The sequence below is a fragment of the Falco peregrinus genome, chromosome 7, assembly GCF_023634155.1.
Source record: "Falco peregrinus isolate bFalPer1 chromosome 7, bFalPer1.pri, whole genome shotgun sequence".
NCBI lineage: Eukaryota > Metazoa > Chordata > Aves > Falconiformes > Falconidae > Falco > Falco peregrinus.
In genome coordinates, this window is record NC_073727.1 from 81,552,723 (window position 1) to 81,577,083 (window position 24,361).

At 38.3% G+C, this 24,361-nt stretch overlaps 1 protein-coding gene across 2 annotated transcripts in view; it reads right to left on the reverse strand.

The window, feature by feature from the left end:
- Positions 1 to 24,361, reverse strand: part of IMPG1 (interphotoreceptor matrix proteoglycan 1) — a 66,868-nt gene that overhangs the window by 31,631 nt on the left and 10,876 nt on the right. For both annotated transcript variants that reach the window (XM_027790814.2, XM_005240284.3), the window contains exons 2-12: positions 22,422 to 22,655; positions 16,322 to 16,488; positions 16,080 to 16,108; positions 13,378 to 13,445; positions 12,380 to 12,471; positions 9,300 to 9,446; positions 6,298 to 6,356; positions 5,153 to 5,173; positions 3,528 to 3,781; positions 2,027 to 2,103; positions 988 to 1,522 (exon numbers count right to left, since the gene is read on the reverse strand). In XM_027790814.2, the coding sequence (XP_027646615.1) occupies positions 988 to 1,522; positions 2,027 to 2,103; positions 3,528 to 3,781; positions 5,153 to 5,173; positions 6,298 to 6,356; positions 9,300 to 9,446; positions 12,380 to 12,471; positions 13,378 to 13,445; positions 16,080 to 16,108; positions 16,322 to 16,488; positions 22,422 to 22,655 (1,683 nt within the window). The remainder of the gene's footprint in view (positions 1 to 987; positions 1,523 to 2,026; positions 2,104 to 3,527; positions 3,782 to 5,152; positions 5,174 to 6,297; positions 6,357 to 9,299; positions 9,447 to 12,379; positions 12,472 to 13,377; positions 13,446 to 16,079; positions 16,109 to 16,321; positions 16,489 to 22,421; positions 22,656 to 24,361) is intronic.

Genomic DNA, 24,361 nt, shown 5'->3' on the forward strand with positions numbered 1-24,361 from the left:
TAAAGTTTACTGACCTAATGTTGAGATGGTGAGGCCAAGCCAGGGATCAGGAGAGGGAGCAGACAAACTGGGACAGATGAAGAGCAATAGCTGGAACCATGACTCTTGCTGCTTTGCCAGTGGAGGCTGCTGCCCCAGAGAATCCAGTTACCTGTGCATTATAGTTCTCCACAGCATCTAGAATGGCTTTCCAAGCCCCCGATGGAGGTGATGGAGGCATTTTGCTGTTCTAGGGGAAAGCGTAATTTGCCTGTGCCTCAAAGCTAACCTTATCTTTGTCTGAAGTTTTTTCATCTGCAGAGTCAACACTTTCCTGATAACCGTGGGAAACATGACTATCATGTATTTTTCATTTTAAAGGTTAAATTATACAGACTTTTCTCCACCCAGACATATGTATGTACATACATTTTTGATTTAAGTGTTTTTTCTTATTTATCTGGATGCCTCTAAAAAACCCTACTGTATGGATAAAACTGAATAAACAAAATAGGAAACAGGAATTTAAAAAAACTTTTTTACATTCATCAGACCTGTAGATATGTAAAATTCTTTAGCCATGGTATTTTTTGCTTGCAATAAATTATTTCATGATACTCTTGCTGCTATCACCCATATCTATCTGTAGAACCCAAAGTAATTTACCTTCCATGTTTTAAATACTGATTTTTTTTTGTGTTTACTTGGGATTTCCTTTTTTTTTTGCTTGCCCCTTTGAATTTTTACTGTAATAACCTGTACAAAGCATGCCTTATCCTTAGGCATTTGTTGTTGGGTAGGATTTTTTTTTTCTTTGACGACCTTGAAGTCAGGTGCATCAGGATTTTCCTGAATTGGGCATTAGAAATGTAAATTTTGCACCTTTGATGGTCCAGAAAAATTTCTGTCACAACTGAAAGGAATGCTTACTGTACACATGGCTGTATGTGTGTGTAATAACAACTGGATCTTTCCTATTCTCTTATGGAAAAATCTTTTGTGTCTTACCTTGTCCAGACAGACTATCTTGGTCAGCTTCCTTGAAAGGTGTTTCTGTTATATCAGGCAGTTCTTTCTTCTCTTCAGCTTCACTGTTCTCATCTCTGGCTTGCAGGAGATTAGGTGGAGTAAAGCTACCTGTGGTATCAGCTGCTGATGTGGTAGCCTGCTCCACTGGAGACTCATAGCCATCGGTGATTAAGTCATTGCTAGCAGAATCATCTGCTGGAGGAGGCAAATAGGAATCCTCTGATTCTGGAGGACTGCTAGTGCTACCCAGAGCACTGAAAGGCACTGTGAAACTTTGGTGGTCAGTTGCGATATCTTCTGCGTCTGGAGGAGATTTGACCTGAAATTGTTCTCTGGAGGGTTTGGTAGGGAACACAGGTTCAGATGAAACAAAATTATTAAACTCTTCAGGGGCACTGACCTCTCCACTTAGCACAGGAATTCCAGTTGTAAATTCATTGATCAAAATGTCTCTGGTTTGGTCCACTGTTGCTGCGCTGGGGTAACCTAGTGGGAGTTCCACACTCACGGAGTCCTGAAAAAGTTTTTTAAAAGCAGCTTTCATTATTATGTTTAACTGTCATTGCTAAAAAGGCCAATAATCCTTAGCCACGGGAGCTTGCAAACAGCTTACTCAGCATGAAGTCATGGGACATATAAAATGTTTGGCATGTGCATGTGATCCTAATCATATTGCCTGTAATTTTAAAAATGGTCAAAGAAAGATGAATTTAACTATCCCTGTCAATAGCTCTCCTTCTGACATTGAAAAGTACTACTGAATTGGTAAGGCATTGTTTACTTTGTAATTAAAACTGGAAAAGGTAATCAAGCAGCAGCATTAACCTGTAAATGCTCTGAACAGTATCTCTGTTGCCGTATAACAGTACAAAATTAATCCTTACAGCATTTATAAAAGGCAGTTATGTATTTTAGCGTAAGAGCCTTTGTCTGTATATCTATGTACACCTTAACACTGCTTAATTTTATTTCTTATGGAGAAATAAATAAATAAATGTAACAACCAGTATAGACTTACCAAATCAGGGCCTTCCAGAGGAATAGTTACCATGGCCTGGATATCATTATCAAAATCACTAGGTGGTATAATAGATTCTGGTAGGGAAAAAAAGAAAAAAGAGAGAGCACACAATATTTCAGCAGTGGCACACTGAAAACTGCTCAAAGCTCATAAACTCAGTAAAAACCAGTATTAAAGCTATTCTCCACCAAAAAACCCCAACTTTAAAAAAAATCCATGTTAAGAAGAAAGGCATACATTTCTATCTAAACCAGCAATTGTGAGGAAAACAGGAATTTTATATGCATTATTCTTTGTCCCTTTTATTTAGTATAAATGGGATAGGTCTGCAGACAGCTGAACAATGGATGAACGCTTATAACCAGCTGAAGTATGAACCACTCAGTTAAATTTGCATGGGCTGTGATGACTCATTATATTGTGTTTACCCAGAGTCCACACCATTGTTACTTTTAAGTATTTTGACTTTGGTGCCCAGATGCTCCCTTCAGCCCCTCAGAGGAGCTTTTTAAATATATCTGCATGCAAACTGTTTTTCTAAAACTGGTTATTAAAAATAAATAGTTGGAAAAAGTTGATTACAACAATTATTGTTATTCTATTCTATATCAATGAAACTTTTTCTTGGGACTTTAATCTACATTAAAATATGTCCTTTTATTCTTACAGAGAGTATTAGTTCATCTAAATGTATTTTTTTTGAAACAAAATGTTGCTATTCGAAAATGAAACACTGCAGCTAAAGTACTTTGTGTGTTTTAAGATTGTTTTGGTAAATATATAAAAGAAAAAATATTCTAAGTTATTTTCCCCCTTTTTAACTTACTTCCCCAAAACCAGGGCTATTCTAGCTTTGAAAAGATCATTGATGGACTAGAAGGGGATATTTATTAGGTGATTTACTGAACAGGCTGCAGCCCTTCAGCCTTCTGCTGGAGGTCTTCACACCTAGCTTGTCATCTACACTCCCTCTGTGTTTCAGAGAGCAAAATGCACCTCTACAGTGTGTTTCACACCACCAATTTTAGATGGGATCAAATGCTTTTTAAGGTGTCCACTCTCTGATATCACTATGAGCTTAGATGGCTTGCTTACAATCGACACAGCTTTCAGAAAGCTAAATTTATGTTAAAGGAAGCCCTCACTTTTTGTCATATTAGAGAAATGAGACTGTCCATACTGGGGAATTAAAAAGATACAGTGAATATTCATAGTCTTCTCCCCACCCCCTTTATTTGTCTTAACGTGCAAAATATCCAGCTTTTCTAAACAAAGAACCAAGGAAAATAGATCCTCCAACATGACTGGCAGTTAGGCTGTATAGCTATAAAATTTAACTCAGATCTGTGCATCCTTTGGGTGCTATGCAACACTTTGGAGAATGGGACACATCAAATGAAAACGATCTGTTAGAGAGGCAAAGGAGACCTTACTGAAATTGCATCAGTTTGAAAGGGCAAGGTTCAGACCTGTGCCTGGCACTGGCCTGCCCACTGACCATCAGTAAACTGAAGTGTTCCGAGGTCCATTGGCAGAGACTGGTCTTCATGGAGTGCTATGGCAACAAGTTGCTGAAGGTCTGTTACTGTGAGTTTAGTTCCTGATATTTCCCTCTCTTCCTTTGGAGAAAGTGGAATTTTCTCATTTTCAACCTTATTAGATCCAATAGTTGAAATGTCATCTGGTGTGCTTTTGGTTTCTGAGCCATCTCTCTCAAAGTTTACCACATATCGTGCTATAGTGCTGCTTGATCTGCAAAGGGAAGATGCAAAAATGCCCAGTGCAGCAAAATTAGTTACTGGCTGAGGACTGATTTTACAAACAAACAAAAATATATGCAACCACAACTTATTAACTTCTGTAAAAATAATGCAGATATACTTCTTTCTAATGAGACTGTCACTTTTGCTATACCTAAACCTTTTTTTCTCTATGCAAAATTTTTAATAAAAATTCTAATATTGAAGAAAATTATAAAAATGGTCTAAAATAATTCAGTTTAATCTGACTACTCAGAGACCTGTAGAACTGGTAATATAGTTTGAAGTTGTTGACTATTCGTTCAAATAGTCCTTCAGGAGTGTTACTAGAAGCCATAACCACCTATTAATTATGCAGAAACCAATGAAAAAGGATTAGACATTTCATAAAACTAAGGATAAACAAAAATTATATCACATCTGGTGCAATTTTTTGCTCTTTTTTGAAGAATAGCATGAAAGTTAGTTAATATGGCAAGCAAATAACTTTTCATAATGGGTATCTTTTCCAAGTCCAAATGAATGTGTATAGGTTCTCCCTAGATGTACTCATTTAAGAGAAATCTCGAATTTTCACCATTATGAATACAATATTTTTCATAGATGCTAAATTCACCTAGTTAAAATGAAAAATAGAGTACATTGTAAAATATTTGTACTCCTCTATGTTGCTTTTTATAACATCAAATAACTGGAGAGAGAGGAATTTCACTTTATCTGGTATGTGCTACAGATTTACATTTATATGACATTGCAAGAATTCAGGAAAAGCGTTAGACAGTTCTTCCTTTTAAACTACAAGTAAAAGAGAAATTCTGGGAAATGCTAGACAAATTATTCCCCAGCAACACTTTTAAGCAACAACAGACTCTGTAGCTGTTTGTATTACCAGTCAAAAGCTCCCTGCATTTAATCAGGCTAGTAACTGGTCTCTTTGCCGTTCTATCTGGCCTGATAATGGAGATAACAAAACAAAACAAATACATAATAATTGAAGATAATGTGTATACGGGAATACAGTTAGGAAACAGCAGATCAAAAATGAAACTTTAAATATGAAGTTCCCCTATTCTTTCTTCACTTTCAGTTTATGACTAATAGAGAACTTTAGTCGTCTGGATGTGAATTTTCTTAGGTCAAACAATTTTCTTTTCTTCAGAGAGATCCTGACAATAGTTGATTACATGAACCTTTCAGGATAAGGTAAAAGCTGTCCCTGTTGCTTTATATCTCAGATTTTACACTTAGGCAGAACACAAATCAATTCACTTTGTCACATCAAGATAAAGAACATTTATTGATGTATCTATCTACACCTAATAGTCTATAAAATGATTAATCTTAATTATAAATTACAAATTACCCATCTTTCTCCTTCTTCTGTCTTCATTTCATCACAGAAGAAAGGGTGTGATAAAGGATTGCAAAAGAAAGAAAAACAAAGATTCATGAATACTAGTAAATCAGTCAGTTATACATCAAAAACACCTTTTACCAATTTATCTTATCTTCCGTGTGTAATCTATAATTTTTATCTCTGTGTGGAAATGACAGCCTACTCTCCATCATTTCACTTTTTCCCTTCCAAACAATGGGAATCTCCATGATCTGAGTGGGGAAACAGAAATTTTACTTTACCTTGATAGTTTGAAATATTTGCTTTCCTATTTCCCACTACAAATGGTGCAATCTGAGCACTGTCATTGCTAATCTGTATCTTTATGGTGGCAATGAACACCCACATGAATTTATGTCTTTTTTCCTGCTCTTTATTCCCTTTCAAATTTATATTATTTCTTACTATTAATAATTAGCTTTCCCCTTGATTCTTTACATAATGTGCTCTTATCTACAGAAGAAAAAACATATCAAATACTCAGATTTTGATCCCTCTCCTTCCCCTGCAGATTCTCCATTGAAAAGACACGCAGTAGCTTGCATTAGTAGTAAGCATACAAAGAAGCTAAACTGAAAAAAAATGGCAAGACAGAACACAAATTTGTAGAAAAAAATGAAATATTTTTAATTGTTTGGAACACCTGGGAAACACCTACTGGCTAAATTTTATATATGTGAACATGTAGCCTCCTGCAACCTTCTCTTGCCAAGGCACCTTCACTTAGATCTAATTCATAGATCAATGAAGGGCACAGGATCCACACACAGAAAAGTAGCCACCTAAATAATCATACTCCTAACTCTCTTCACCTTGTCATTTAAGTAAGTCCTTAATACAATGTTGCTAGCAAACAATTTCAAAGGATTTATTGATTACTTGACCCCTCAGGGAATCAAAGCTACTTCTGCTTAGTAATTCAAAACCTCATAGTCTCACGTGGGGTGTGTTTGCACTTCTCTCCATACTGTCTCTGTTGCTCCCAGAAAACTATTTCCTGTTTATAGTGATAAACACCCCACTATTCTATAGGTCTCTTCGTGTTGGAGGGAAAGAAAGAAGAGGAGAATTCTAGTAGCCAGCAGAAAAATTAGCCCCATTTTCTTACTTACTTAAATCCTAATACGTGGATTTCTTTGAATCCTGGAAGTTTCTCAAATATTTTTTGCATCTATAGAAAACCATAAAATCATTAATTCAGTGCAAGTTCTACAGCTAAAAGGAAAGCACAGGTTGACTACCTAAACAATACTTTTCATATTTCAGAAACAGCTTTAGAAAACAGTCCTCTTTGTGGTATCATCATTGCTCAACTTAAACACAATATTTGGTTTGCATATGCTGTCTTTATTACCTGTTAATAGGGAAAATGAAGTACAAAGTACAGCTTTTTTTAGTAATGTAATTATGTAAATCAGTGATAATCTAGTTCATGAGTGTATCAAACAACACAAATTAAATGATTTTCTCACTTTCAGCAGTTTTGGTCCATGAATAATTTTTTGATTCAAGTCACCTTAACTGTAAATCGCTAGTTTTTTAGAAATATTAATCAGATGCAGATGGAGTTAGATTATTTGACAAATCATTTATAAACAGTTTTAACTATCTTGTACAAATAAAACAACTTCATATATTTTTAATTCTAATGTAAACAAATGTAGAATTTCATGGTTTTGAAAAGAAGAGACAGTATGAAGAATTAAAAATGAACAGAAAAGGTGAAGCCTCTGTATAGACTTTAGGGTAAGTGGTTTTACCATTAACTCAAGAAATAAGAGTGTTTTGAGATCCAGCTGATTGATATTTTAGTCTTTCACAATTAGCAACATTTATATAGCTATGTGAAATAAAATATTTTCTGCACATCTACTATGTCAGAGGAAAGGGATTTTTTTTTTAGGCACACAGTTCCATAGTTCCTTTCTGATTCACTTCCTGGTCCTGTTAAGTACCAGGCAACACATCATCTTTCATCTGCAAGCACAGCCTGTGGAGTTGAGGGATTTTAGCACATGAAAAGAAGTGAAAGAGCCTTTTGAGGAATCAGGTCCTTTTAATTCAGCATATCACTGAAAAAGTATATAAACTAATGTGGCAATCTTTCCTCTTCCTTAGCTATATCATTCTGTACAAATACAGCATAAATTTGAAACTGATTCATTCGTGTATGAGAGTTTGTCAGAACCGGTAGGGAATGGGTGATCAGACTCACAGCTTTCTCTGCATCTCTAATGTAGGTCAAGTGAAGAAGAGTAGCAGAAGATCAGCATGTTATCACAATATCAGGTATCAGCCACACTGTATAAGCCTAGATGTCTTTTTCATCAGAGCAAGCACAAAAGAAGATAATGTCTAGAGCAGGAAATGGCCTGCCATCTACACTCCTCTTGCTCATTTCTCACAGGAGGACAGTAGGAAAGGAACTGAACTAAATCATTTTAAGCTTGGTCTAACTTAGCAAAAGTAGTGCAGAAGTAGCAATTAGACTGTGGGGAGATTCTAAATGTCATCCATGTGACTAATGCTCACTGGAAGTAACAGACACTAAGGGCCTAAATCATGAGGATGCAATTTATTTTCCTAAACTTGGGCAAACACTGTAATTTTAGATGCCTTATGGTTGTCATCTGCTCAGTTGCTGCTTCTGAAGAGTACAACTCTCATATTTGAGAGGCCCTTGCAGATTTTTGGATAACCTGGGACACCTAAAATGGCACCAGATATCCAAGTTTAGGTAACTGAATCCCCCTTTAGCCATGCTATGCCAGCTGACTGTTGGCATGGGCTCTGTTCAGTCTTTTCTTGGTTTGCTTTATATCATAACGAAGCTGATGCTTTCTTTTCACTGTATGCATGTATGTAGCTTTCTGTTTCCTACTTTCACCAAATGAATCTCAATTTACTGAGTAGTGTGAGCATCTGAATCTGCATTCCATTTCTCATGTGATTTTAAATGTATGTTGTGGTATACAGATGTACTTCTGAATATTTGCAGTGTAATGCCTGCTGTAACTGCTCTCTTACCATGTCCTGGAATGAATTACAAACTGAACTTGGAACTCCACAGCCTTAACCTTTGCAAAGGCTTCTCTGGAATTTGTACAGGAGCTCCTGTATCTGGACAGAGGTTTAATTCTGAATCTAACCTCCTCACTCTCACCTTCTGAGTGCACTTATTAAACTGTCTTGTATCAAGATTACCCTCTGCCTCCTCCATCATCTGTCTTTGGAGGAAAGCACATCAGCTTTTTTTCATGGTACTGCACTACAAATAATTTTCTATTCAACACTGCATGTCAAGAACAGCTTCGGATTCATTAAAGCAACAGATAAAACTTGGTGAAAATGGAAAATAGCAATCAAGAAACTTTGCATTTCTCCCCATCCAACTGATGAAATAACTTAGAAGTCAGATTGCTGAATTACATCATTACATGTGTAATAAACGAAGTCTGCAGGCAGTTCAGTTCAAGAATAATACTGGAATTCTCCAGAGAAGCCACTTTTTATTAGCTCTGCCAACACATCCTTCACCATTTTTCTGTGCATATCCGAAACTGAACCAGGATAGTGAAACAGCTTGCACTAAGGAATGATCATGAAACTGATGAGAAGCTTTATTGCTAAGAGAATCTTTTGGGAACCTCAAGTCATTAACAGCTATCTATTAAATTGATAGCTGAACATTCAGTTAATATTATTGATTATATGAAAACACTGCAGATGTTCCAGTTCTTACAGAGACTATGGTAATGCACAAAAAAATGACTGTAAGTCCTTTCAAGAATAGTTCAGACAACAGTAGCTAATGACTATTAACATTTATATTACATTTCTCATTAGATTTATTACAGAAATTAAATTACGACAAAGTACTGTCCCTGAATTCCTGATTAAGCCCGAATTATATTCCCAAAGTTATTCTGCTCATCAGTTGTCTGAGGCTCTACTGCTGACGTGGCCTAAATGAAGGGAAAAGCTGACTATACATGAAGGAAAACTGAAGGTCTTGAGACAATCAGAATTATCTCTTTCTGTTTCATGGTGAAGGTATTTTCATAGTATGAATCTCACCCAAGGTACAAAGCCAATATTCACTCAGCCTCCTTACCTGTAGCTGAAATTTGGCAGCTAGTTGTTGGTACTGTGGGGAGTTGGGATCACTAAGTTCAGGTGTGTACTCCTGATCAGTGAGAGTGACACTGAATTCTACCATTTGCTCCACAGGCAATTCTGGGACTGTGTTTGTTCCCAGCTCCTGGAAAAGAAAAGGAGAGTGAAAAAAGGGGAGAACCAAAACTAAGTGATTTCCCCCCCACATTTCAATATTTAGTAGGTAGAACGGTTGCCTTTTAAACTCACCCCCAAAATACCATTCTGAGCCATGCCCTACATAAGTCAAGGGTTCCTAGCCACATCTGTTGACTTAATTCTTCTGCCTTGCAAACAAGTTTCTATTACTGTGACTTGAGAATTGCCTTTGATATGTATAAATGAAGAGAATCAAACCATTTCTTGCACAGAGTGATACCAAGTCTTCTTATTTCCATTATCATTAAAGTCTTATAGCTTTAGTTGCCATTTTGGAGGAAAGTGTGTGACATGAAGCAGAGTGGCAGGTAAATGGTAAAGGCTAATTGGTATTCTACCCTCAATAAACCCATGGTCAACCAGAGCAGAGTGCCAGATGCTCTGTTACTGTTTTGCGTTCAGACATTCGCATTTGGTTTTTCCTGATAATAAAGTAGGATTAGCCCTACCTGTGTAACACCTTTCCTGTACAGTGGACTTCACTGCTATTAAAAGCACTTTTCGTTTGCTGTTTCCTAACACTATTTGCAGTTTTGGTCTATGCTTAATAATTTTTTCCTTTAATAATACTAAACTCCAAAAGCCAATTCATTTGTAGGGTACAGCGTGCTGGCCACGAGCAGGATAGCCAGTATGGGTGCATTCAGAAAGATTTCCTAATTCATCCTAGATACAAAATTACACATTTGCTAATTTTAAGATCAGAATGTATCTCTCGTCCCTTATTCACAAGCAGACCTAGACTTCAAATTTCAAGTCTTGGAACACAAGTACCTGAAGAGGTGATGCATAGAAGACACCCAGGAAACTCCTGCCTTCTGCCAATCTCTCAGTCCTTCTTCAAAAATCTTGTTACTAACGTTAACACATACAACGCCTACATTCCACTGCCAATGTGTTTTATTACACAAAAAAGGCTTTGGTTTTTTTCTGCATAAAACTTTTCAGGGTTCTGTAAAGTTTGTCTGTTAAAAATACAAAGATTTTGGAACACAGAACAAGTTTTTCTTTACTGCAAGTACTGCACATACATTGCATGTTTATACTTATTAGCAATACTTACATATTCTGTATTCTTTAAACAGTTTTTAATATTTTTATTTGCTCAAAGATGATTCTACTCTCAGCCAGGATTTTTCTATCTTTGATAAACAAACAGAAGAACAAGGTAATGATCAAGAAAAGACTGTCCTAAAAGAGCAGCAACCTCATCAGCCTGGGATTTCCACTTCTGCTGCCAGGTGGGTTGGCACGAGGCTGCTAGAGGCATCTATCACATACATAACACCTAGGTTTGCTAACTTCCAAGAAAAAGCAGAACAAGAAATATGTGCAATTACGGTGTGTCAGTAATACAGAAAATACTTTAATATAATAAAGAATGAGCAAACTCAGGGAACACTTTCTGCACCCATTGATTCTGCATAACTCAGCTCTGCTAAGTCATTACTTAGGATGCCTCACTTTTAGAGGAACATATGTTTTGTGTTGTATATAAAAATATGGCTCATCAGCTAGAGAAAGAGCATTCTGTAATGCTCTAACCCATAAACAGAAGATTAAGGAATACGCACTTTATGCATCGCTGCCCTACGACTTTTGAGGAGCCAGCCCTTAGGGAGCTGGTCACTAAGGACTGGGTCGAGAAGGAACGAGGAGACCTATAACAGAGGAAGTGGTTAATGCCAGTCTCCTGGTACATCTCTAACATCACAAATAAGTGATTTCCAAACCACTTTTTACCTCATATTTTATCTGCTTTTTCACTCCAGCAGCTATGCTACAGATAGGAAATACACTGTTAAGACTATTCAGATTATTTTGCTTTCTCAAATCCTGAGGATGTAATAATTACATTACATAATAGTAAAAATAGCATTCATCTGGGATCCCTCAGGTGCAATTCCTGGGCTGGAGCTGAGAAGCTTGCAGAGAACAGTAGTGGTTTGCCAGGGGTGTGATGGCCAGAGGCTTCAGCTGGCATTTCTGCCCTCAAATTCTTGGCAGCAGCGGCACCGAGACCTTAAGTTCACTGAAGTGGGGAGGACACTGCATAAGCCTCTTCCTACAGCCAGCATGCACAAACAACAAAAAAATCAGCCAGACTGGCTTTTTCAGGAGCTGCTCTAGAAGGGCAAACTTTTCAGAAACTGAAAAAAAAAAATCTCAGAGTAAAGTAGAGGGGAAATGCAAGGCACCAGCTCCCACCTGGGGCTCCTCAGCAGTCGGGTTCACCATGGGCCCTTGTGAGGCCTTGGTCTCCCTCCAAAGGGAGGTTCCAGAAGGTTCCCTGAAGCCACACAGCTGGATCAAGATGAGAACTCACACCTTGCCACCCCCAGGCACAACAAGCCCGGGCAGCGAACGTAACAGACCCTCCTCCCTCCTGCCCCCACCTCAGGGGCAACCTGCAGCAGCTGCTGTGAACCTGCAGGGGAGGGGCTGCCCCTGCTGCCATGCTGCACGGCTGCTCTGAGGGGACATCTGTGGGGTTCCCCTGTCTGGCTGCTGGCAAGAAGGTCTGGTCCTATCACCTGTGTGGAAAGCTCAGAAGGTACGCGTTTTTACATTATTTAATGAAGAACAAGGTTACAAAGTAGTGCAAAACAGGCAATGGACCTCTCAGAGGAGTGAAGGCTCTGCCTAAAAGCTGGTTGGCATGGTTTTATACTTTCTAACATGTTTGCAAGAAACATCACGCACTATTCCAGTACAGGACAGATGCTAATGAAACTTCAGTCCTGCTAGCAGTAACAGAGTGGACAGCTTGTGGTTTATAACCACTAAGTGTTTATAAGGTTTCCCCTTCTTTTCTGCTGGCTGAGCTCCAAAAGAACATGTGGGTGAAAAAAATGGGATAGCAAAACAGGTGGCCCTCACCTTTACAGGAGTCTTCGTGTCGTTAACAATTTCGTTGAGCAGCGTGCCATTAGGTACTGGTGCATATGGAGAGAGGGATGTGCCAGGGGAACCTGCGAGGGTTTAAAGTAAAATCAGGCAAGAACAGGTTTGCACACCAACAATTTATGGCATGGGTAAAGCTGCTGCTTTTATATGCAATAGATGGCCTTTCCAGCTCAAAACATCAGTAGCATCCATGTGTGTGACTGAAGGCAAAGATGGCACTGACTATGCATCAATGAAACTGGGTGAATTAAATAAGAATATTAGATAATTTCCTGTCATATTGCATTATATATCATCAAATGTCTAAGCTTGATGTTGCTAATTCAGATCTTTGTCTCAATGGTAGCCACCTTTAGGGCTCAGTGTAAAGTAACAAGAGGCTTTGACAGAGTTTTCTAGCTAGAGGTAAAATTACCATGCTGGAAGTCGCTATTAATAAGGTTCTGTCATATTTGGCCCTCATAAAGGTATGTGTGCAAGGTGTTTCCTCCTTGAAAAAAAAAGCTCATTTTTAAAGATTTTTATTACTGCATAAATTTCTAGCATAATTTTAAAGAACTGTAGTACACAACAGTGTTAGAAGGTCTAAACAAAATAATCTTCTCAAATGTCTAGCATTGCTGTGAATTTATGGCTAAAGTAATTATTTTAATCCATCTGCTTATTTTGGCTAACACAATGCAGCAGCTGACACTGAATGTTTCATAACTGAAGCAAGATTAGTGCTACTATCTACAGGTGAAATTAGGAAAATGTATTTAAAGACCAAAACAAACTAGAATACTATACTTGAGTAGCAGACATGCTGTAAAGAAATAAAAAAATACTTCTTAGGTTATTTTGCTAAAGCATTTTCATTGTACTTCACTAAACTTGTCATGCTTCTACTTCATTAAATTACAGCCTTCTAAGATCTATGGTTTTAGCAATTCTATTTAACGGGTAGGTGCACAGCAAGCAGATTTGGTTACCTGCAGAAACGGAAGGAACATCTTCCAGCTTTTTTCCACCTGTTTTCTCTGTCGATATTTCATCTTTCCTATCAATCAAATAGAAATGAGTGATTTAAGGATCAGCATGTTGTACCGGCAATGTCAAAGGTGTTAAAAAAAAAAAAAAAAAAAGTAGAAATGTCCCCTATATTAAGTGTACTTTAAATGAGAGAATTTACATCTAATGGGATATTTGATAAGCTAGTTAAACAGGCAATGGAACAGTAGATGGTATTTTATATTCAACAGTTTATGTATTTCCCTTCCTCTCCTTCAATATGGTATTTGCTCTTACAATGAACAAAAATACTGATTTGATACATTCTTCTACCAAGGACTACCAATCCTGTCAAGTGTCTGCTCATGAGGTTTTATTACTGATTTTCTCCAAGCAATCAAAGTGATGGAGTCACAGCAATTTAATCGGTGCGCAGGTCTGCTTTTTCTCATTTCAAAGTCTATGAATGGTTGACCACTGACTAAAATGGAAGCAAGACTTCTTGTACATTGTTAAACCAACTATTGTCTCCTTTGCTATAGCCTATCCTGTTAAGATGAGGGCTTTAGGCTGCTTCTGATTTTAGACCCAATGAATGTTTTATGGTTCCAAGGGTATTTCATATAGTCTGCTGTGAGGAGGGGATGGGTAGGCTTATTTTTCAGTTGTCAGCCTGCATTATAATGTTGTAAGGGCACTTCCAACAAATGAAAGTTTCAAATCAGGTTCCTGGATCAAGATTATTATGAATTATAGCAATGTTTATGTTTGGATCTGGATGTAATATTCATGGGTTAATGCCAACCATGGGGCCTGTGGCAGACAGCTGAAAACTCAATTAAAAATATTGTGGGTGTGATGTACAGATTGTCTGCCTTGCCTCACAGGATTTGTTTTTGTATTGTCGATATTATTTTCTGTTGTTTTACAGTCATGTGCTGATGAATAAATTTTGTAACTGCAACTGTTAGCTTGCCCAAAAAACAGAAGTCGTATGTATCTATAGGTACATTTTATAATAAATATGTTACAGATTCCTGCAGTTAAATCTACAGAATAATTTCTGCTCTGAAACCAAATTCTTATTCATTTGTAGCTTTTGGAAACATTTAGATTCTTAGGTAAGACTCTTCTAAGTGACAATTTGAAAATTTTCTTTTCTGAAACTGGGATGAATAATTTCAGTTCTTTCAGATTCCGAGTAGAGTGTGGAGACAAACAGTATAAAATAGAAAGCCCAACTGTGGAAATAAATGAGGATAGAATTCCTCAGATTTTCTGTTGAAATACCTATTATTAAAGGCAGTGCATGCAGGTGAAGTGCTTGTGAAAACTGATATGAGTGAAAGAAGTAAGAGCACTGCACATTTGCAGTGTGGTGTTAAGTGAGACAACATGAAACTTATAGCATAGACAGAAAAGATGACTGGGTGGCATTTCTATACAGGACCAACCTAAATATTTAATAACATAAATATAGAACATGAACAACCTCTGATTTACCACATCCTCTGCGTGTCTTGTGTGGTGAGAACTAAAGTATATTTGAGAAGTTTTCACAATGTTAACTAAGTATGTGTTGTGTCTTAAACTGCAGCCTGATCTCTCTACATGGCATCTACAGAAGATACAAAATGTTTCCCAAACCACACAGTAGTAAAGATGAAGCCCAGCAATGCATAATCGTGACTGCTTGTATTTCCAGCTAAAATACAAGTAATTTCATAGAATTTACTTCACCTTCTGAATTGTGATTAGGGAGAACTGTACTGTTCACAAAGAGCATAAGAACTCTGAGATCAGTCACTTGACTTACTGCCTTGCTGCTGCTGTTTGCACTAGACTGAGTAAAAAGACTTCACTTTGGACTTCCAGGGGAGTTTAATTAGGCCCTACATTATTAAATACATTTCTGAGAAAGAAGAACACTCAAAGTTCCCATGTCATAATGAACACAGATACGTACGCCCTCTGTGATCATGAGACAGTATACTTTAGGAATGGAAAAGATTATTTGCTACAGATGAAAATCTAAAAAAAATCGAAGGAAAAAATAATACATCAATCAGAGAAACTGTGGATGGTGATTTGTCTGGCTGTACTGTATTATTTATGTGCAGAGAGACAGAGTTCAGTATTGTAATTTAGTCCTGCCATTCTCAGACTTCTGAGCATTGCCAGGAGCATATTTTTTCCCCAAGAGTTTATGGAATAAACCATCACATTACATATCATGATAGTGTTAACTAAAAATACAGGGGAAAGCTAAAGTGAAGGCAAAGAGTTTTCATATTTTTGCCTAATGTAGCCTCCCAGATCAACTTTTGTTAAGCTCTCTCACTTGTCTGTTGAGAATTATAGTAATTGTGGGTGATCTTGTGTCACAGTTCCAGTCAACACCAGTATAACACAAAGCCGTGGCTCTGTCAGGGTTTTATGCTCACATTAATCTAAGAAGGCATTCTGTGGTGCCTCAAAGTGAATGGGCAAAATCTGGCCACCTTCATTATTTGTGATTCAATTACTGTGTACCATGACCTACAGTATACACAACTCTCACAGCACACACCAAATACACCACAGTTCTATCTGTTTATCTGTTCACATACATGCACATCTACACATATCTTTTTGAAAAAAAGGCAGTAACATCAAGTGGCAAGGATCTACTTGTGCTACTTACCTTTCCTGGAAGGTTCTATGTTTTACTCGCTGCGAAAAGATTAAGAAAAACAGCATTTTACTAGTGGGTGTATCCAACCATTGAGCAGAAGCCTGTTAGCTCTTTCATTTACTGTGCTTTTATGTTTTCCTTCTAACACATGCCCCCTCCTCTTCCTGAGCAACACTTTGCCCTTACATAAGCAGATGGGGAGGGACTTGGAAGTCTCCCTCAGTTTCTAAGCAAATGTCAGTAATCCTTACCCGTTGGATTATTTCCAGGTGCTCTTGAGAATTGCTGAAATTTTTGCCAATGTCGAATATGCAGAAGGTTTCCCTCTGGCAGGCAGTTACCCAGTTCTGATATTCAGAAGTATCAGGAATCCGATCCAGAAAAATACGAAAGGCTTCCCACACAGCTTCCTGGCAGACTGAGTAAGAAGAAGGGGGCTGGGGATGGATGCTTTGTACCAACAAGTAAACTTGAAAGCCTTTTTAAAGTGACTTGGGATTTAAACATTTTACTGGCCTTAATAAACAAATCCAGCTTCTAGGTGTTTTTAGATTCTTACATCTTTTAGGTATTTTTGAGTTGACAGTCATTTATCTTTGTGCTAAAGGATTAACTGTCTTTAAGGACTGCTAATTTCTCTCATTTTAAAAGAGAGATTAATTTGTCCTGACATCAACATCATCATGAATAAGGAGAAAACACAAAGCACACTTCCTTCACCTCAAAAGCACATACAGACAAAGATACATACTGGATGTTATAGTAAGAGCAAACAGGGAGGCAGAGAAAAAAAATATCTAGCAGTCATATTTGCATAATGATAATTTTAACTGTATACAAAGGTTTTGTACATTAGTATGGTTCACTATGCATAAAGCAAGATAAACAGAACATATTCAAAATTTTGATGTTGCCCACATATATACAAAAATATTTTAATGGAAAAATACTTTTTAAATGCAGCAGACTGGTTTGATTATATTTCAAATTTTCAATGAAATCAGTCTTTTTAAAATCTTAAGGATATTCTGCAGCAGGTACCTGCTTTTGGGTTTCTTTAAGCACCACTGGAATAATTGAATTACTTAGTATAGGCAAAATTCCTTTAGAAAGAACATGATTTCCTTCCTCTCTGCACAACTGTATACAATCATTTGTTCAATGTTAAATACCTCTTCCATGGTGATGAATCACCCAGTTAAATGCCAGGCTACATCAGACAAGATTAACAGGTACTGTGGCTGCAGAGAGAACTGTAGTGTTCTGCATCATTTAGGGGAATTAAAGTGAACAAAAAGAGAATAAGACAGTGAGGGAGATTTTGAAAAGGCAGTATTCAGGAGTGGCTCTAAGGAAGCTTCACTCACTGGATGCAAACTGACTTTACATGAGATTATGTAAAATGCATAATATAATAATGGAGACTAATACTTTTACATATTCTGTTTGCTCTTTATGCAGGAAATATGTGAAGTTCAGCTTTAGTATGTTACGAAATACATTAGAATGCATATTTGGGTGTGGTGTCCAGCTTTTTGATCTGTTTTCTAGCAGTCAGAACTCTGTCAGCCATTTCTGGGAAAACTTGTAGAAGTTCTTGCTGCAAGGATGTTTCTCTCTAGCACTGTGAGTGAGGATCAGGACATGTACGAGTATGTGAGGGAGGGGAAAAAGGAGCAGCAGCAGCAGCTAGGTTATAAAGTAACTGCTCAGAAATACTTTATAGAGTTTAATTTCTCTTTATGATCCTGATAACACAGGTCTTAAATATGTCTGCAGATGTGCATTTTTGAGAATTGCAGATGGCCAGGTGGGGCTACACTTCTGCGTGCATTTTTACCAACATCTTGCTGACGTGTCCTCTTTTTTTTTTTGAGGTTGAAACCATTTCTAAGAGACTTTGGAGGATAAACTATGTCCTCCTCCAGACAGCTACTGACTGCCTAAGTATACTAACATGCCTTTGGATTTCTGTTAAGATAGCAGCCTTTCCCCACACCCAAACCACTTGGGTTTCACTTAACCTGCTTTGCACAGCCTCACACTAAACATGGAATGAATTCTGGCTGCACCTGAGTCACGTTTAAAATGACTGAGTGGTCCGAAGAGATCCTCGAGCTAGCACAGAGCCAGCCGGGAAGTGCTGTTCTGTATGTACATTCCTGCTTAACTGCAGAAATGTCCACTTAGTGCTTTGGGTTTGTGTGGCAAAGTTTTGGTAACAGTGGTGCTACAGGGGTAGCTTCTGTGATAAGTTGATGAGAACTTCCCCCACATCCCGTAGAGCCAATGCCAGTTGGTTCCAAGATGGACCCACTGGTGGCCAAGGCTGAGCCCATCATTGATGGTGGTAGCACTTTTGTGATAACATATTTAAGAAGGGGACAAAAAAAAACCCCTGTGCAGCAGCAACTGCAGCTGGAGAAGAGAGAGGAGTAAGACTGTGTGCGAGAAACAACTATGTAAATACCAAGGTCAGTGAAGAGGAAGGGGGAGAAGGTGTTCCAAGTGCCAGAGCAGATATTCCCCTGCAGCCTGTGGTGAAGATCACAGTGATGCAGGCTGTCCCCCTGTAGCCCATGGATGCCCACAGTGGAGCAGGTATCCACCTGCAGCCCATGGAGGACCCTGTGCCAGAACAGCTGTGCCCAAAGGAGGCTGTGACCCTGTGGACAGCCTGTGCTGGAGCAGGGTCCTGGCAGGACCTGTGGCCCCATGGAGAGTGGAGCCCAGGCTGGAGCAGGTTTGCTGGCAGGGCTTGTGACCCCATGGGGGACCCAGGCTGGAGCAGTCTGTCCTGAAGGACGGCACCCCATGGTAGGGACTCATGCTGGAGCAGTTTGTGAAGAACAGCAGCCTGTGGGAAGGACTCGCACTGGAGCAGTTCATGAAGGACTGTCCCCATGGGAGGGACCCCACGCTAGAGCTGGGGCAGAGTGTGAGGACCCTGCCCCTGAGGGGGAAGGAGAGGCAGAGACAATGTGATGAACTGACCGCAACACCCATTCCCTGTACCCCTGTGTCTCTGTCGGGGAGGAGGCAGAGAAAATCCTGAGTAAATTTAAGCCTGGGAAGAAGGAAGAGGTGGGGGGAAGGTGTTTTAAGATTTGGTTTTATTTCTCATTACCCTACTCTGATTTGATTGGTAATAAATTATTCCCCCCCCCCCCCCCCCCCCTTCCCCGGTGAAGTCTGCTTTGCCTGTGATGTTAACTAGTGAGTGATTTCCTTGTCCTCATCTCAACCCATGAGCCTTTTGTTATAAATTCTCTCCCCTGTCTGGCTGAGCAGGGGGAGTGACAGAGCAGCTTTTGTGGGCACCTGGCATCCAGCCAGGGTCAACCCACCACACAGGTTGTCCTCTGCAGAGTCTTTGAACTCAGTTGTGTAGGATAACCAACATGGCTCAGTGGCTGCTAGAACTAATGTGTTTTCAACAAAGCCAGTTCTGTTTATCTCGTCTGTCGCTATACCTTCCCATTCATTGGTGACTGTCTCTGTCACTACTTGTTGATTCCTCTGGTATTGTTGGAGTCAACAAAGCCAACTGTAGGTTTGTCTTTCTGAAAATATAAAGTACACTCATTCAAAATAAAGGCACACACTTCAAAATGTTGTATAAAGTTAAATGCTTTTAGAGAAGGGGATTTTCAAACAAACTAGAAAAAACATTTTTAATAAAAACTTGCTAGCAATTTAAAAGCTGTTGCCTTTAGCATTTTAGTTTGCAAAGTTCATTACTGTGAGATGGGACGTGTATTTTCAGTACTTGATACCTGCTTTGACTTAGAGGGAGATAATTATCTGCATTTATATAAAATATTGGTGCAATCTGTCTCTCTGGGTATGCTCTAAACTTGCTGTAGGTATGCACTCACCTAGCTGTGTAAGAGCACCTTAGTAATACCTCGGGAACAACCTGTCCTCCCAATAGAGCAACTGCATGTGGAACAGATGTGGTCAGATTAATAAAAAGGAACAGGCTGTCTTTTGAAGAGGTTTAATCTTTATGAGCTAGCAGTTAAGGCTACTTTCTATCATCTTTCACAATTCTCTAGCATGTTTTTCTGAGCAGTAATGACTGAATAAAGACTTATTATCTGATGAAAAATAGTCCGTTTACCAGGGTTTAGATAAACATGACACATGGCCAGTTGAGGAAGCAGCATAGCTGATTCCATGCATGCTCCCAGTTTGCCCCGCATGAGGTGACTTAAACTATGGTGTGTTATTTCAGAGTTGGTATGGAGTCATAGTAGGCTCAGGTTATCCAATAGCAACTGACTGAGCTCCTGTATCTGAGCTGCTTTGTGCTGTGTGCTCGTTCCTGAAATTACAGAATATATACATGTATATGTCTGTATATATCTGTAAAAAAAAAATAATAAAAATTGTGTAATTTTTCTTACGAAGCAGTAAAATTCTCTAGAGGACAGATATGATTCACAGTGTTGCTACAATGCTAAATGTGTCATGGAAAATGGAGAGTTGGAAGTGATCTAGACTGTAGATATGGAAAAGAATGGACCTAAAGGTATGCCTACAAAACAAAATGAAGGCAAGATCGTCCCACAGGTAGGCACACGCTGTAAGACTCCAGTATGACTACCAAATTATCTTTTCATGGAGGTTTATACTATGGCTACAACTTCAAGGATAATGTTTGCATCCACACGTTTTCACTTCTAACTTTTTTTTTTTTTTTCATTTATCACTTTCAGCAGGTAAATTAGCATGCTGAGGTGGGAAGGCAGAAGTGTTGGGTTCTGATCTTTCCTAGAAAGAAAGGTTATTTTGGTTTTAATGAAGGACATAGTAATGGAAAATGTGCAACTATTCAAGGGAGCAGAAGTACCTTTTTCTGAATGAGTGTACAAATTATTCAGCTGCAGTTGTTTTCTTGCTTACTTTTTGAGAAGTGCTCCAGCTTCAATTGAAGAACAGGATGACACCTACTCAGGGAGTTTTGTGAGTGTAGGACACTCTGCTGGGAAAGAGATGCAAGTGTAAACCTGCTTGTACTACAAGACTCGCAGAGCCCAATATCCCAGCTGATGTGCTGCTCTCCAAAAAGGTTCTAGTATTGGCATCATCAGTTTTTAAATGAAAATGTCATCATTGCCATTCTTTGAGTTCCAGTCAATGATACAAGACTGTCCCAGGATATCTTGTTTTCAGCCTAATCTGGGACATGACCTGTGAGTTTTAGGGATTTTCAGGATTAATGAGCATTTAAGAAAGGCTTTTTGGATCAGCCTCTTTAACATATTTCAGAATTATGTCTAATACCCATTGGGTTGGAATTGAGTCCCACAATGGATACGAAATATGTATATATGTATAGGAATGGCTACAGACATTGGTGTAGTTTGCCCATGTTGCCTATGGCAAGTGGCTGCTGAAGTAAAATTTTTGCAGCTCTACTCCAGGTTTCATGACAGAAAGAAGTTGATGATTCCCTGAAAGAAAGCTGAGGAGCAGCCAAGTTACGTAATGGTTGGAAACCAGTATAGAGGACAAATAGATAAGCAAAGTTGATTTTAAAAGCAGAAGTTGCCTTAGATACTTGCATCCCAGAAGTGCTGACTAGGTTTTAGAATTAGCTGTAGACCACAATAAAATGCATTTTTCTAATACAAATTGGAACAAACATAGAATGAAACACTGGGAGAAGCAGAAGGAGGGAGAGGGGAAATACAAAATCCAGGGGGATATTTGCACTGTGCTCTGTAGGGACCTAAAATTAGAGTGGTAAAACTCCAGGCTCTCTAAAGCCAAGGGAGGTAAAGAAATGGCGAGGGGGGGAGGAGTTAATTGGGAAAGGGCAGAAAAACCATTTTAAAGTTTTTAAAAATAAGACTAAGGTCTTTGCATAAGCTGCTGGCATGGAAAAACACCAAAAGGGCCGTTTGTAATGTTCCACTTCTGCCACAGACTTCATATAAATAGATACACCAACATGTGCAATGACCAATGAGTAGTTCCATTACTTGTCTTGAGCTTGTGGGATTAATTCTGAGTAGCGATGATGGTACTTGCTGCACTTTTGAGAAAGATGGTACATTTTTACACAGTAGCGCAACAATGATTTGGTCTTCACGTTCTGCCATGCTGGAACACTATGCAATCACACAGAGTTCATTAGTCCTTTGAATCCATTGTTTGATTCTGTTCTGGTAACTCTGTCTTGAACCATGCTGATGTACATGTAACATTTGATTATCTACGTAAAAATAAAGCATAAAGCAAATAGCCCAGAACTAAAGAACAAGATTCTGGAAAATTACTGTGTTTTCTCAATCTAAAGAAATACTTTCAAGGAGGAAGTACATGCTACAGTCATCATCTTACCTCTTAATCTATAGTAAGCTTGGTGACTGGCTAAAATTTGCTTCACTGATTCTTGTGGACAAACTTTCACACCAGTTGAGAAAAAGGATGACCTCTTTGTTCGGTGCTTTGCCATGTCAAATATCCGCCTTATAGTTGATATCCTGGACCTCTTTGTTGTCCTTTCTGTTTTGTCTGTCCCTGAGGCATCTGCAAGATGTTTGGCTTCACCACGGTTTATTTTATTAGGGATTTCTGGAAAAGATAAAAAGTAAGCGTGTACGTAAACATACATTGCATAAGCAATTTATGCCCATGGAAAAATGGGCATAAACCTGAGAATTCTTTGTGTTACATTATATTGGTGTCAATGCCCTGACTGAATTAATGTGCTGAGAAAAAATGTCCTGTGGTCACCTGGGGGAACTGGAACTCAAGAGACGCGGTAAGTAATTTCCTTACATCTCAACACATGATCCCAGGACACACAGGGTAAAAGTTTCAGAAGCTCTAAATCTTGTTTTCAAAAGTGACTTTGGGTTAGATTTGCAAAGGACACTTAAGTGCTTGACTTTGTGCTGCAGCATCTCATTTGTAAGCATATCACCCTGCAGGGAAATTTACAGTACAGTGATAAGTAATGGTCTGGAGCTTGGGGAAGGTGAAGCATATCTGTATCAGCTTACAGTGTAAAAAGGTGTCTATGCTAGTAGATAAGTAAAATGAGAAATAGTTGTACCTTGAACCTGCGCTCTTTGAAGACATTCTTATCTTTCCTTTGAATGTTAAGGCACATCCTCCTTCACATCAGGTTCATAGTCTTGAACCCATCCCAAGAACTGGACCTTGAAATACTTTCTTTCAAAAGCTGAACAGGAGGTTGATTGTCTTTGGGGAAAGAAAGAGCTGTTTCCAGTCTCCCTCTTTTACTCCACAGTGCACTTCTGTATCCTTCCCTCATAAACTGAAGAACTATTCAGAACAGACTGCAATTATGTTTCTTTGCCACTGGATGATAGGTGTTGTGAATGCTCTGGCATTGTATCTCAATAGATCTTTAACTATTCCTGGCAAAGTGGAACAGCTACAGTAGGAAAAAGTGAAATCAGTGAGTGGGAGTTGAAGGTCTAGGCTTAAGTTTTACTTATGGAGCTATTCAGTTATGAAAAGTGGAAATGCTTCTAGGGTGTCAAAATACCCTTAAGCATAGGAACCCCCATCTTAAAAGGCACGCAAAAATTCAGGACACATCCGGTTCCACTTTCTAAGTATTTGTGATGCAGTATTATGTGACATAGCAGCTAAATTTAACGTAAAAATATTAATGATAAAAATAGCATATAAGATACACATTTAAATGAGCTGAAATACAGCATTTTGCAGGATCATGTGACAGGAGCAATTAGTATCTTTTATATTATCTTCCAAAATTTTACATACATATTAATAAAGATGTTAATGTTAATCTGGAAATATCTTTTTTTGGGTTGCATTTTCATACTTTTGATACAGTTTTTACAGATGAAAAATAAAGAAAAATGTAAACATTACAAGACATTTTGAAAGAAAAGTGTAAAATTTGTAGATAATTGGACAACCTAAAGGAAGAAAATGTAGGAAAGACATGGCATATGCATACCTGAATGCTGATGAATCAACTGAAAAAATTACTTTGAAGAATGGTTAAAAAACTTGTAAAAGAAGAGTAAAAGGAAAAAATAGCGTTCAAAAAGATCAAGTTCAATGAGAGTAATGCTATCAAAAAAGTAAGAGTAAAAAAGTATCATTTTGCTGGAGAAAGAAGAAATGTCATGCTGCATATAGGAAACACTATCATGTTCTTAGGCAAATCAAGAGAAAATAAGGAAGGTAAAACCACATTATCTCAACAGTTTTGAACTGTGTTAATTAAATGTTTGAAGAACAGTGGGCAGATAAATGATAAGAGAAAAGTAATTGAA